At 43.6% G+C, this 16,260-nt stretch overlaps 1 protein-coding gene across 2 annotated transcripts in view; it reads right to left on the reverse strand.

The window, feature by feature from the left end:
- Positions 1-624: 624 nt before the first annotated feature.
- EFHB (EF-hand domain family member B) overlaps positions 625-16,260 on the reverse strand; it is a 310,345-nt gene continuing 294,709 nt past the window's right edge. For both annotated transcript variants that reach the window (XM_085630456.1, XM_085630457.1), the window contains one exon: positions 625-4,012. In XM_085630456.1, coding sequence (XP_085486582.1) covers positions 3,854-4,012 — 159 coding nt within the window. In that variant the 3' untranslated portion in view covers positions 625-3,853. The remainder of the gene's footprint in view (positions 4,013-16,260) is intronic.

Consider the following 16,260-nt stretch of genomic DNA (forward strand, 5'->3'; position numbering starts at 1 on the left):
CAACTGTTTGTGACGCCCAACAGGATCTTCTCACTACAGCGATGTCTGTTCATGACGTGCTACGGCAACAATCATCCACAACATTCTCCTTGCCTCTCGTGGTCCCCCTCCACTGCAAACTGTATTCTTTGCGCTAGACTTTGAAGGTAACTTTCAGCGGGGCTAACCTGATCCCTATATCTGGCCCATGCTCCATCTCGGTTGGCCTGAACTTGTGAGTTTTATCTGGTCTTGCACGACCAGATAGCTGTGGTGCTTTATGCTTTTAGACGCTTTACTTACCTGGAATCTATAAAATTGCATATCCCTGGTTACACTGATAGAATTTTTGTTGTTTGGTTTCAAATATTTTATTACATTTTACTCTATTTTTCAAAGTTGGTGTGGGATTTTTCTTGAGCTGTGTTTTCACTTTATTACTGTTTGAAGGGCTGCATAAGCACTTTACACATTGCCTGATTGCTTTTGTGCCAAGCTACCACAGGGTTGAGCACAGGTTAATTTGGAGTTTGCTTGTTTCACCCTGACAGGAATTGTGGTTGTTGCTTGAATAGGGTTTCACCCCCTTTCAAACAATAATCCAATTCCCTACAGTCAACATGAATTTACACTCATTCAAGTATATGTTATTTAATGGTCATCTTTATTTAACAGGGAAAGAACAGAAAACAGAGTGCCCAGAAATTCTTCATGGCATGGTGTCTGTCGTGCAAAGAAAAAGGAGGGGCAAGAAGTTACATAGCCTCTTCATGGGGACAATATGTGCTGACTGGTTGATTACTTCCTTCATTTGCTTACGATTATGGGTACTGTAGTTGTTGTTCATTATTATAGCTGCTAGACTACAATAAAGCAAAAACGTTATGCATAATCCTTGCCTCAGTGTCCTTAATAGAACTGAAGCTTTCCTTTACGATTTTCATTCTACTGTGAGACTAGGGAATTAGAATGGTTTAAGAGCTTTCTTAATGGTGATGGCATGCCTTCCCTTTAGCTCTAAGGAGATGTCTTTGGTTTTAGGGTCCCCCATTCTGTTAAAAGTGTATATTCAGCCACTGGGCAAGGTGATTAGGAATTTTGGTTTTAAGGTCACTCATATTCAAATGACATGCAACTGCTACCGAAACGTGAACATCTTTCCTCAGATAGGATTGTGCACCTCGGAGATTGCCTTACAGCAATTGAGTAATGGATGATCATGAATTTCTTGAAGGTCAATGGGTACAAGATGTGGATCTTGGTCTCGACAGAGACTATTTGATTTGGTCGGTGAGGGTATTTCCTGTGTCCCTGGGAGAACCTCCTAACCCCATAGCTATAGTTAAATATCTAGGGTCTGGTTTAACCAAGAAATCACATCTGACTTCCAAATTCAGAAAGTATGGTCATCTTGTCTCTTGCATCTCTGTGCTAATACTCACAAATATGAGATCACCAATTTTTCTCAGTTGAACTTTCCTGAGGTATGTTGTTCATTAATAAAGCTCAAGTCAGGGTCACCTAATAATCTCTCTCAGGCAGCTAGGCAACAAACTTTGCTTCCAGTCGTCATACCAAGGTATAGCACAGAGGAAGTGATTCTGACACATCTTCGAAGAGCTACGTTTCGACGGAGACCACAGTCCCCTCACTGACCTGCTGTGAGAACCCTCTGCAGCTTTCAACAAGCCATTCCATCTTGCTTGAACATCTAGCGAAGATGAACTGATTGGCTCTGTGCTTAAAGTGTTTCTCTCTGCTTAGGACACAGCAGGTTCTGGCTCATTATGTTTAAATGATCTGCACACTCAGACACAAATATTTAAGCAATCTTCTCTGTACATAGCGCACTGCATAATGTTGTTCATTTCTACAGCTTTATACTCTAAGATTGCATTCTATGTCAGTAAGCCTCCTCCTGTTGTACTCCTAAAATCCCACATGAAAAATTGACCATCCTCCTTCAAGTATTAACCTTAAAGTACAATGGGGCCGCCCAGTATCCCTGAGAACCTGGGTTCATCATATACAAAAAACAACATTGATTCCCTGGGGAGGAATTTATGAGCCTAAACTTTTAAAGCAGAAGAACAAGAAGTATTGATTGAAAAAATCAGAAGCAATCCCTTACTTTTGATGTATGCACAGTGAAGTATAATTGTTTACTTAGAATTGCACAATTCTAAGTAAGCTTTTGAAAGAACATAGGCAGACATTTTGTATTCTTTAGAGGTTTCCCATCCCTCTGAATGGATAACTGTGCCATTTATTATCCTCAGATTTGTTACTTACTCATAGAGCTCTTATGCATGAGTATTCCGTGTCGGTGAGCTAAGGTAAGGCATTGCCAAATAAACACACAGAAATATACTTCACAGTGTATACACACAAAAATAATGGACTTCTTCTGATTTTTCCAGTCCCATAATTTGCTTCCTCTATTTTTGTCCTGATGAAGACCCTTCTTCATTATACTCAAAGAATCGAAACGTCAACGTATTGCTGACCACCAAATAGTGTAGAAACCAAAGTGTATTCAAATTCTGAATCCTCTAGTTTGGAAATTGTTTCAATACTCAGTCAACAATGTTGTTGGATTGTACAATGTAATTGGCACCAGCACACCTGTATTCACCATTGTCACAAATCATTCTCACTGTTCTCTTTAATGGAGCCCCTATTGTGTATGTTTTTGTCTAAATTATATGATTTGATAGTAATTTAATATGCTGTTTAGTCTTTTAAAGATGAGTAATACGTCTTGATCTTCTGCTTCAAAATGTTAGGCTCATATACTTCTCCCAAGGGAACCAATGTTGTATTTTTTTTCCTCTTTCAATAATATCCTTTTCTCTGTCACATGCACGTCTGTCGTAATTTTGGTTATTGTATTCCTGAAAATGGGTCACACCACGCTTCATAGATGACAACTTCTCTTTTTTTAAAACCCTATCGCTTCAAGCTAACAATACCCAATCTTCGTCAGCCTACCCATTTATCTCACCAACTATTTGCAAATTCCCACATAGCTCCCACTAATGATTACATCTAACTCCTTTATATTTAATCTACCACAAAGATACTGGAGTAAATGCATGGAATGTTTTCCTTAAGAGCACAACTAATCCCAATAATAAACAATGAACACTGGACTAAACACTAACCTTAAGTTGTTTCGGAGTAGCGTGTTACTCCCTGTAAAGACATGTGAATGTACAACTTGCCATGGAAGGGAGTTACACAAGACTCAATAGGCAAAGAAAAAAGGATTAGCAGGAGGGAATTTCATTCTTCTGGAGCTGCAGCTGGTAATTCACTTTGGCTCAGTGATGGGTGCCACACTGGAGCACCTCCTCTGCAGAGGCCTAGATGTCATTACAGCTAGCTTGAATCAGAATTCTGGGAGTATTATGACTTGAAAATCCCATACTAAAGAGGTACAAACAGTCCCTCAACAGAGCAGAGGAAACCGGGCGGGCAGGCAGGTGAGCTGCTGTATCATTACAATAAATGATGAAATAGGCCACTGTGGTTCAAAATCTACTTACTCTCAGAGGTCAGCGGCTAAGGTTCCAAATACAAGTGGGTGCTGTTAATTCACCAACCATTAATAATAAAGTGTGTCAGCATCCTGTCTCGGAACACAAAGAACTAACCTCAAACAAGGACCTTTCGGACTGATAAATAACAGACCAAATTCCTGCTGTCCGTGGGAAGGAAATATCTGTATTTCTTCATCTGAAAATACTTCTGCTGTTACAGGTACACAATGAGGTATTCTGTACACAAGCTACAGTACACGTAGGTTCCAAAGATATGAGAGTGTGCTGTTATAATCCCCAAGTCATGCAGAGACACCATCCTGGAGAAGTCATCAAGAGCGCATCGTGGCTGCTTGTATCTCGTCCAACACGTTCCTCATTGTCTCGATGCACACCTCCCCATTGGGATGTCTCTGGGCGGCAAGTTTCCACACTTCTTCAAAGGTGCTCTCTGGGAGACTCACGCCAATGTTACAAAACAGGGTTGCGAGCTAGGAAACGAGAAGGGACAACATTAATCTAGCAAGTGGAAGAAACATGGAAAGTGGAAGAGAAATTAAGAAAGTGGACGAGAAAGAATGGCAGTTCAAAATACAAAGAATTCAGATTTAATGACTGTTGTATAACTGCAAGAATTTTATGTTTCTTTAAAAAGCATGAAAAAACCCATAAAACACCCTTTGGAAAGCGCACACCAGACCTTGGTGGAAAATGGGTATGCATGGATTAGGATGTAACTCGTACAAATGTACATATTTTGTGGCCGATTAGGGACTGTCTGATGAAAACACAACACTTTCAACTGACAGAAAAATAATTTGTGTAAGCTGATCACTAACAACAAAAGTCTAATCACCCAATGACTTTGCAGGGGCATTTTGAATCCCCATAGCTATCTTAAGCTCTTTTTGGAAAGTACCAGCAGCTACAGTCATAACAAACAAGACGAAGGTAGCAAGGACCCACTGACCACCACCGGTAAGTAGCTTTTCCTTCCTCAGTCTTGAATGCTCTGTAGCTTGATGTGCTTCCTAGACTTCTCCAAGGATAAGTATCTGAGGAGTGGAGATGACTGAAGGATGAGATCTTACCTGAAGAGTGTCTGGAGACACAGCTTTTACCTATTCCAAAGTAATAGCGTGTGCTGATCTCCTTTCTGCAGCTCTTCGGATTCCAGAAGGGAATTTGCAGCCCTACAACTTACGATATGACACTGCCTAGACACAGATTATCTTTCAAACTTGGAAACAGAAATGAGGGAAGAGCTGGAGGTCCACTGAGAATACAAGAATTAAAGGAGACCTCAAAGAGGTACCAGGGGAAAGCCCTGGGACCAGACAGGCTACCCATAAACCTCTATAAATTAGCAGCAGCCATATTAATAAAACATTTCATGTGGTTCACAAAGAAGCATATGAAAACAATAAGCTCCTACAATCCAGGAGAGAAGCATTACTAGTAATAGAAACAAACCCACAAAATGCACATCATAGAGGTGACTTTCAATGCTGAATATGGACGTCAAAATGCTCAGTAAGGCATTGGCAAACCACTTTGTACAAGGCGTCCCGCAAGTGGTCACAGAATCCAGGTAGGCTTCATCCCACATAGGCACTACCGTCAACCTGAGAAGGCCGGTGCACATTAACACCTTTCTCTACCCAAAAGACAAAGAATGCGAAGCCACAGCCAAAGGATATAAAGAAAAGGCATTTGATAGTGTAGGATGGGAATACCGATTCAAAGTACTGAACAAATTCAAGTTCGGCCTGACATTCACGGCCTGGGCCAAGCTGCTATGTCAAGAATAAAAACAGGCAGAGTGAAATAATCTGACAGATGGAAACCAGAGCAGCGCACAACAGGGATGTCCTTTCCTTTTTAGCCTGGCCATAGAGCACTTGGCAGAAACAATTAATTAAAATCTGCCAGAATGGGTATTAAAATAGAAGATAGTGGTATGTAGTGTCCATGTAGACAGACAATCCATGTTGTATCTGAGTTCCTCAGAGACCAAATACATTACTGCTACTGACTTAAATCCAATTTGGGGAAATAGCTGGACTACGAATAAACGCCTCTAAATCCAAACTACGGCTAAAGAGAATGAGAAAAGCAAACAGAAGCCAATTATAAAAGCAAAAAGAAGCCAATTTCCCAACAAGGGTCATGAATGACAAATGGAAAAGATAAGATACTTTGGGATACAAATAACAACAAACTAAAAGTTTACCTTTGAGCCCAATACAAGCAAAAGAATAGAGGAACCCAAAAAAAGAATACTGTTTTGGACCTCTCTCCCCCTCTCACTTTCAGGATAGATAGTAAAATGATAGCCATTTCTAAATATGTGTAAGTGTTCGAGGGTCTAGCTGCGAAGTACCCCCATATATATTTCAAACAATGGACAGGTTCTTACTGAAATGGTCTGCAAAGTGGGGAAACCTAAAGCAAAGTTGGAAACATTAAAACTGCCATACGAGGAGAGTACCTCCCAGATCTTGAAAATTATAACACAGCCGCTCATTTGCCACATCTGGTGCTTTGGATGGCATTGCATTAAAACTGAGAAACTACACTACTGGTGAGATGTCATTGAGACAAAGAACTATGAAAAAGATTCATAGTAAAACAAAAATCACACAATATACCTGGTAAAACACATGCAGGATATATGGAACCAGACAGTGAAGAAGAAACATAAGCATAGGTCTTACCCAGAATTAGAGGTGCCCAAGAACGAGGCAGCTAGTGCAGGTCTAACCGCAGCAGGGTGCCCTATGATGGGTGGCATATACAGATGAACGAGTAGAAACATTTGACAAAATATGAGAAGAGTACCAAATACACCAGGACAGTTCTTTCTCTGAGCACAAATTACACACAGGATGAGAGTACTCTGACCAGAATTCCAAAACAAAACCCCAGAATCAGACACCAGCTGCACTGCTGATTTCCAATTATTCCAATTAAAAAAATGGGAACTGGCATTAAACTAGCATAATGCAAGCTCTGGCATCTCGCAATTCCACCTGCTCCAATGGAAATAGATGCATAGAATATATTACATACAAAAAATCCTTAGTATAATAGATCCAAATAAATCGGACACATGTCCCAGATGCGAAACCCCCAGCGCAGACCTAATGCACATGATATGGAAATGCCACAATATAGAGAAAGAGAAGGCAGTAATAATTAGAAGACTACAGTCAGCAGTAGGAACCATAATACAATAAACTCTAGAGCATTGCCTTCTGGGTCTCTACCCAAGCCCCAGCATGCAGAAATGATAATATAAGCTTTTGTCCCTGGAACTATTACTTGCAAAAAGAAGAGTAGGAATCTGTTACATACAAAAAGAAATCCAATATAAATAAGCGGAAAACTGATATGAGCAAATGGGCGCTGGTAGAAGAGAAAATAATGTCTTTGGTTCAAACAGACGATAAACTCACAAAAGACCTCATTACATGGGTACAAATGCTGGAGAAGCTATCAGATTCTTTAAAGAAAACAGTCACAAATCCGCAGCGGAGTCGCCAGAGAAGGTGCTACATCATCTGCAGGATACAACTCAGCTGTTGTACAAATTGGGTTTCTCAATAAACATTCCCAAATCTCACCTGGTGCCCTCTCAGCGCAACCTGTTCATAGTTGCGGTACTGGACACTACTGTGTGTCGAGCATTCCCTCCTCCTCAAAGGATTCTCGACATACAGGAAATGATTCCTTTGTTTTACAATGGAGGTGGTCGTTCCAGTTCTGAAAGTCCTTTGCCTGCATTCTGTTGGTCAACCATGCATGCTGGCACATGAGGGCGCTCCAGTGGTGCCTCCGCAGGCAGTGGTATCAGCACAAGGGAGATCTCAGGGAGTCTGTGAGGATCTCCAGAGAAGCTGCGGCGGATCTGTCTTGGTGGAGCGTGGAGGGCAATCTGTCTCAAGTAAAGCCCTTTCATCTACCTTCATCGGTGGCCACAGTGATTACGGATGCATCCACTTTAGGGTGGGGTGCTCATCTGGGGAATCTGGAGATCAAGGGTCTTTGGTCTCCAGAGGAAAGGTTTCTTCACATCAACCTTCTGGAATTGCGGGTGATTCGTTTGGCACTCAAGGCCTTCCTCCCTTCCCTTCGCAGTCAGTCGGTTCAAGTCCTGACGGACAACACTACCACGATGTGGTATGTCAAAGAGCAGGGAGGAGTAGGGTATCTTTGTCTCTGCAGTGAGGCTCTGCGTCTATGGTCCTGGGCTCAGGACCATCAGATTTGTCTGATGGCAAATCATCTGGCCGGGGTTCTAAACGTACGTGCGGACAGTCTCAGTCGGCAGTTCTCACCGACCATGAGTGGAGGCTCCATCCGGAGGTGGTTCGTCACGTCTTTCGGATGTGGGGAACTCCTCGGGTGGACCTGTTCGCCACTCACGAGAATGCTCACTGCCCGTCATTCTGAAGTCTCCAGTATCCGATGCAGGGAGTGTTGGGGGACGCGTTTCAGTTGAGTTGGGGCTCACGACTCCTTTACGCGTTTCCTCCCATAATCTTGATTCCTCGGGTTCTGAGGAAGATTCGCCAAGACCGGGCCCAAGTCATATTGATCGCCCCGGATTGGCCAAGAAGGGTGTGGTATTCAGATCTTCTCCACCTCTCCTCATGCCCTCCGCTCCGTCTCCCTCTGAGGGCAGACCTCCTCTCGCAGTCAGAGGGGCAGGTTCTACACCCCCACCTCCAGAGCTTACACCTTCATGCCTGAAGATTGAACGGGGCAACCTGAATTCTTTTTCTCTCCCACCTGATGTGGTAGATGTAATTTTGTCTGCAAGACGTCATTCCACCAAATCTATATATTCCTATCGGTGGTCTAAATTTGTACTTTGGTGTGGAGAGAAGTCAATTGATCCTTTGAAGGCTCGTCTATCTAACATTCTACAGTTTGCCCTTTCTCTTGCTCAGCAAGGCTTTGCTGTGGCTACTGTAAAAGGATACTTATCGGCTTTGTCGGCTTTCCTCTGTTTGCCGGATCAGCCGTCATTATTCAAATCACCTATTGTTCTACGATTTCTCAAGGGCCTCACAATCAGGTTTCCTCCTACTCCCTTTATTGTGCCTCAATGGGACTTAAATCTTGTCTTGACTTATCTTATGGGTTCTCCCTTCGCGTCCTTACACAAGTGTCCCTTGACACTGTTGTCTTTTAAGACGGTTTTTCTCATTGCAATCACCTCGGCAAGGAGGGTAAGTGAGCTTCAAGCTCTTAGTTCAAAATCCCCGTTCTTGGCCATTCATGCTGAAAGAATGGTACTCAGGACCAGGGCTGCATTTCTGCCTAAGGTGGTAACTCCCTTCCATCTGGGGCAGTCCATTACCCTTCCTACCTTCTATCCTCCCCTCACCCTTCCAAGGAGGAGGAGAGACTTCACCGCTTGGACCCTAAGAGGGCAGTGAGCTTCTACCTGGACAGGACAAAAAACTTCAGAGTTGATGACCAGCTCTTCGTGGGCTTTGTTGGCTGCAGGAAAGGTCGAGCGGTGCACAAGCACACCCTTTCCAGATGGATTGTCTTGTGAATAAAGATATGCTACTCCCTGGCTGGTAAGGAACCTCCAGAGGGTTTAAGGGCTCATTCCACTAGAGCAAAGTCTTCCACTTCTGCTTTGTCTAGGGGCGTTCCTGTGGAGGACTTTTGTAGGGCGGCAACTTGGGCCTCCCTTCACACCTTTGCAAAACATTATTACTTGGACACCGAGGTGAGGAGGGACGGACACTTTGCTCGTTCCGTCCTTCAGGACTTTCTGGTATAGAAGGGTGGACACCCTCCTCCGGGAGTGGGACTGCTGTGGGAATCTATTCACAAGGTGAGGAATCCACTGGCAGATGTATCCATCAGAAGAACAAGTTACTTACCTTCGGTAACGCTTTTTCTGGTGGATACAGTATCTGCCTGTGGATTCCACACTGACCCACCCACCTCCCCGTTGTCCACCCTTGTATACCTTAAGTATATGATGGTGTTTCAAAATGTATTTGTTACCGTCAAAGGCAGTGTGTTATCTCTTTTGCCTTTCTGTTTATTTTTCCACACTATGTGTGTTGCTTGTATATTATGTACTGTGTATACTGTGTATATATTGCTGTTCACAAGGTGAGGAATCCACAGGCAGATACTGTATCCACCAGAAAAAGCGTTACCGAAGGTAAGTAACTTGTTCGTTATGTTGATGGATCCGTACTGCAAAATTATAATGCATTGACAGAACTAAAATGGTGTGGTGTTTGTGTTGGGTTAGGTTTCCACTTTATTACCGTTTGGCTACCAGAGAGTTGAGCACAGGATAATTTAGCATTAATTTTGGTTTGCCTTATGCATCACCCTGATAAGAGTTCTGGTTGCTGCTTGACAAGGGTATCACCCCACTCAGCCAGTAACCCAATATCTTACAGGGCTGTTAGGTTAATAGTGCACAAGCTTGTATAACATGCACTGCTCCTTTGAGAAGGCTGCAGGTTGTATTTCCAAGGATGCACTGTATTGTCAGTTTGCCTCATAGCCTCAGTTCTTTTTTCTGGCTCATGCTTAGTGAATCTCAGAACACTTCTCGGGATATTCACCTTGTTAGGTTTTCTCCTCTGTTTTTTTAAACCTACTTTATTCAACGTCTTGAATGTGTTTGAAGTGTTTTCCCTCATTTGTATGTCATCTTTAAATGGATTTTCTCAAAAAATACCTTCACTTTTTGTAAGGTGTCCCTCACGTGGGAGTAAGAAGTGTGCAGGCTATTTACCCTCCTGGAATGTAGTCAAAGGATCCAAATGTTGATAGAATATGAAAAAGAGGGCGTTAAAGACCTACAAATGAATTTGCCCGGGAGAGAAGATAGAAGATCTCAGGATGGGGGGAAAGGGAAAGTTACACCACAGGTCAACTAGAGAAAGAACCTATTCTGCAGCCCTTGTGAGCTCTCCAGACAGGGACTCTCAAATAGGGTGATCTAGAGAGGAAGCAGCGTTGTGATCACCATCACTCTGGACACGCTCACAACTCCAGAGATCACCGCTCAACATCTCATGTCTCGACTTCGAACCAGTGTTCAGCACTTACTGCTGTAAGCCAGTTCTGCAACAGGTATGATGTTGACACCGAGAGAACCACATCCTCCAAATGTAATGATGTGGGAGGCCGTGAAGTTTGTGGATTTCCAGCAATCGCGTTCAAAACAGCTAGTGCCACAGCCTTTGTAGGATGACATAATAGAGCCCTATGGCAATTCCTAGCCACTTTTGCAGAGGAGCACCTGAGCGATCAGTGATAGGACTAGGAGGAAGTTGTGAAACAAGGACGACTAGTACCCAATGAATTACTTCCATAGTCTCTGCAGACATACATATCGATCATAGACCTTGGCCACATCTCCCTTGCACATTCCTTGTGGCTGTGATTAACATTCTTGAAGTCTGGTGTGCAGGATAACTTTACGAACCTGCCATTTGTGGGATTTGTTCCTTTGGGTGATAGGCTTGAGCAAGGAGGAATAGTTCTTCAGATATCAGCAGTTGTTGCTGCCTGAGGGAGAGTATTCAATCCTTTCAGTTGCCCTGTCATCATCCTCCACTGCAGTGACAGCAACAACCCCCACACCACAGATGACCTGAAAGAGGTAAAGCCCAGCAACAATACCATCAACCCACTTCCTCAGGGACTCGAGACAATGACTCATCTATTTCATCTCCTCTGTTCACTATTTCGGTGGAGGGGCTTCCAATCATATTGCCAAATGAAAGTACTTTACAACTGACAGATGGGTCCTATAAATACTATAGAATTCTTCAATTCAAATCTCCTTCTTTGTCAATCCCTCAGAATCCTGCACCAAATCAGCAACTACAATTATTAATATGGGTAGATTTGACATCTCTTCTGCAAAAGTGTGGAGTAGAGCCGGTATTTCCCCCGAAAGGCAGCCAGCAAGAATTCAGACCGATTCTGCTCCTGATAAAAGCCAACAAGCGGATCAAGACACAGAAGTTGAGAGTGTTGGATCTGCACCAGATATAGCTTCACTTGCAAGATACTTACTTCCGCATTCCAGTAGCAGGGAACCACAGAAAATTCCTGAAGTTCACTGTAGGCAACTGCCAATAACACTACACATTCCTTCCTTTTGGTCTGAAATCTGTGCCTCAGACCTTTTCAAAGTATTTGTCAGTGGTAGTGGCATCTTCACAAACTGAAGTTATAGACCTGTCCTTCATGCCAACCCCATTTATCAACGTCGACCCCTTTGCAAATACTTGAGTATATAGAAGTGTCACTAAACTCGAAATGTGTGGAATGTATTCTTTGGAGGAAAGACTGCCTAGCATTTTTTTTTAAAAGTCATCACCTTCGCATAACTCTTTTTCTTACTGCTCGGCTGATTTGATCTCTTTTACTGTTGATAGCCTATTGCATCTTCCTTGTACGCGATGCAAAACTTTACCTGAGACGTCTGCAACAGGACTTAGAAGAATAGGGGTCTCAGGGTGAGTTCATCTGGGAGGACAAGTTGAGATAATTTCTCTTGACAGAACTATCTCTCAATTGGTGGTGCAAGTTGGCCAGTCTTCTGAAAAGGATTTCTTTTCATCAAGAACTTCCATTGCAAACTGTTGTGACGGACGTGTTTCTAATAGGTTGGGGAGCCCATCTTCAGAACCTGTAATTGCAGGGGTTGTGGTTGGAAAACCAACAGCAATTGTTTCAGATCAATGCTCTGCATTTAAAGGCCCTCCACCTGGCTCTGAAGTTTTTTCTACCCTCCTTAACATCAAACAAAATTGTTATACAGACAACACAACCACAATGCACCACCTCAGCAAACAAGGCAGCCCAGGTCCACATTTCTCTCACTGATGGCTCAATTGATGTGGAACTGGCTCCTGGCAATTAATTTGGCTATTCATGCTGCGCATCTCCCAGGCCTCATAAACTGTCAAGCAGGTCTACTGAGCAGATATTGCAAAGAAATCACAAATGGTATTACAAGACATGGGCAGTCCCCTTCTGGTAAGCTAGAGCAGCCGGCGTCGAACGAGGTCGAGCCGGCGCCGGTGAAGATGGAAGCGGCGTCGACGACCTCGGCGCCGGTAGATGCCAAGACGGCGTCGCTGGAAAAAATGACATGAAAGTGGCCTGCGGAATAGCTTGCGGCATGCCCAAATTAAACGCCATTGGACCCATCGGACCCGCAGGTGCACCAGTGGTGTACATGGCTCTAGCGAATACCCCGTACATAGCATTTAAATAATGCGAGGGGTCCTGACCTGGTCCAGGGAACGTAGGGTACTGGTCAGGCATTAACGGACTCGAGCCAACCGGCGCCGACGGTGGAATAAGCGGCGTCGCAGGCTCACCCGGGACTTGAAGATCCTCAACCGGGGCTGGAGATGAAACCGGAGCCGGAGATGGAACCGGCGTCGGGGATGGCATCGGAACCGCAGATGTAGCCGGAGCCGGCGAAATCACTGGAGAAGAAGGACCAGGAGAATCCGGGACTGGTGAAGGAGACACGGATTCCTTCCGGCGTCGAGCCGGCGACTTCGACTTCGGAGCCGAACTCTTATCAGAGTGATGATGAGAAGAATGCCTCCTCTTCTTCTTATGCTTCTTGGTTCGCGAAGCATGCCCCGAAGTCGACTTCGACGCCGACCTCGATCGTGACCTCGATCTCGACTGCCTTCTTCCTCTCTTTTTCTTTTTCATCTTAGCGATGAAGAGCTTCGCCTCCCTTTCTTTTAGAGCTTTGGAGCTCATCTTGCGACAGCAAGAGCAACCATCCACATCGTGGTCGGATGAGAGACACCAAACACAGTGGTCATGTGGATCTGTGATCGACATGTGTTTGCCACATTCCCGACAGGGCTTGAAACCCGACTTCTTCGTCGATATCTTCTTCGAAGAGAAACAGGGAAACCCAGAAGAAAAACAAAGTAACAGTAAAGCTACCAACAGTAATTCCCGAAATCCGTTGGCGTCGACGGCGCGGAAAAAAGGGAACTGACGTCATCACGCCGACGAGGTCTTCTTATGGAGCCGGTGACGTCAGCAGAGTCGCGAGCGGGGCCGTATCTCTGTGACGTCGTCTTCGACCCCATCGGCGTGGACTGCTACAAAAGTTTCCAAATGTTGCTGGTGCAGGAGATATTCACAAGGTGAGGAATCCACTGGCAGATGTATCCATCAGAAAAAGTCGTATGGCACGCTTGCAGAGTTTTTTTTGATTTTCAAAAAGAAAACCCACGTTTTCTCCGATAGCAAGGGGGGCATTGGGCACTTTCAGTATCCCTAACCGCTCCATTCAGATTGGAACAAGCATTGGCATAGCCAATAGGTCTAGCTTTTGGGACCTTATAAGTATTTCGTTTTGCAGCACAATATCCTTGGTGCAACAACATCAACTGTTGCATGGCTAAACACATAAGGTCCCAAAAGCGAGACCTATTGGCTATGCCAATGCTTGTTGTATACTTCTGTGTGTCACCCCAAATGGGACGAATATGACCAGATGTGGGTCCTAAGCACACTGTGTCACTGAAACCAAGATGTACCAGGCTGATGATCCCTAATCAGTGTGAAACCGATGCTAGGTAGCTTGTGTCTGGGAGTACATGGTCTTGCAGCTCTGGCTGGACTGTTCCCAGTGGACAGGGTCAAGAGTGATTTGCATATGGCTGGGTCCAAAATAAGGTGGCGCGGCAATGATGCACTGGGATGCGGCCCCAAGTATTTACCAGTTGCTGAAATTAATTCAAGCATTCCGTCCATCACTTTTTGTATACTTCAATGTTGGCCAAAGCCAGCAGCTGGGCAGGCAGGAATAACACGAATGTATAGCAGTACTCAGAGTGAGAGCAGCAAGATTGTCAAGATATGATAAAAGCAGGAGTTACACTTACTGAGAGGACTTGCCGAACATGGCAGGAGATGCTACAGACATTGGAAGGAGAACTTCGCATACATGCCAATAGACCCGATTCAGGCAGGAGACTATTGATTTTTCAAGCCAAAAATGGCTTTATTTCAGCTGTTACCCGCCTGAAATTGCATTTTCTACAATAGAAGTCAATGGGGAGTTTTCATTCTCCCGATTTTTTATTTTAAATCTCGCACATACCTGATCTAAAATGTTGGCATGTATGACTTAGAGCGCATAAGTGGTCATTGCAGCATATTAATGCTTTGGGCCACTGATGCACATTACTGCCAAGGTCCCTTGAGGCACATTATTGCTACATATACAGGCTGGAACTAATTCTAAGAATCAAAGTGTATTGTTTTGACTTCCTGGAACTACTAGGGTCAGACTCAGGAAAGTGATGCATATACTGCCTAGAAGCACTGATACTGCCTGGGGCCATTCGTATGTATTACTGACTGGACTGTTCCTACATATTGCTTACAAGGGGCAGTAATAGATAATGCTGACATGCTTCATTTATGCACACTGGTCTCCAGCACCAATGAAAACTATCACTGCGTGTGCTAATATTCAAAATACAGTTACTGATCGCTGATGGTAATATAGGCGGGGTTCATGGATTCATGTGTAACCCCACAGATGGACATTAAACCTTGGCCCAGAGACTGAAATACTGTGTTCTAAGTCAATACAAGTTTCGACACTACTGACACACTCCTTCTTTGAAAGCATTATAGACAGTACTACTTCAGGGTTGATTTTTCCCTCCCGAGAGCTTTTATATTCAGCACATTTAAAGTGGCACCTTCATTCGTTTTGAATTTACACAGAAAAACGTTATAGATTTATTTTTGTAAGGTATTAGTGTCATGTTAAAATTCTGTGTTTATGTTGCTATTTTTGCCACTTTCTATGATGCTAACTCTGGCGGAATTACTGAAGTCGAATGTTAAGTGATGTGAATGCCTTTGCGGGCACCAGTTGTGCATTTGTTTTTCCTCAACAAATTAAAAATTTGGGAGCTGTGGCCACAGCCACAAAGTGATAAAAAACCAATAAAACTAAACAGGGTTTGGACAGCTTCTGAGCACCCACTAAAGAGACATCATGCCTGAGGCATGTAAATGTCACACATTGGGTCAGTGCACACTGAAAAATCACACATGTGCGGAATTAAAATGAATGTGCCAAGAAATTATTTCTTCGGAAAGACAGGCAGAGGGACTCAAGTCAGTAATTTCAAACTGACTTTAGGGAGCGTACGCTGGCAAAAGAACAACAACTATTTTACCAAATGAACCCCAATAGCAATGAGTTCCAATTTTCCATCCATATGGGGTTGGCTGGGGGTAATTTCGATTTTCAGTAAGAATGGGGGCAAATATATAACTTTGCATTTCTTTTTCATTTATATTTAAATTAAGAAAATAATGTTAACGTGACATACATGGAATAGCAGGTAGGTATCTCTAAAAACATCCTGGTTCACACACATCAGCACACATTAGACGTACAATTAGGGTCTGCAAAAAAAGTTCTCCGCGTACCACGGAAAGCACTTCGATAAAGTGATCTGCCCTACGTTACTGCCAAATGTCAATATAGTATTTTGATCACTTTCCACAATAGCAGCAGAACCATATTAAAATACAGCCCTTTGCGTATTGTAATTAGCTGGACAATGGGTAGAAAATGAAGTAAGACCAATAACCAATATATATTTAATATTAAATCTTATGTGGATTAGTGACGCAAATATGGGGAGGGCAGTATTTGGTAGAA

The sequence above is a fragment of the Triturus cristatus genome, chromosome 10 (genome assembly GCF_964204655.1).
Source record: "Triturus cristatus chromosome 10, aTriCri1.1, whole genome shotgun sequence".
NCBI classification, from domain to species: Eukaryota; Metazoa; Chordata; class Amphibia; order Caudata; family Salamandridae; genus Triturus; species Triturus cristatus.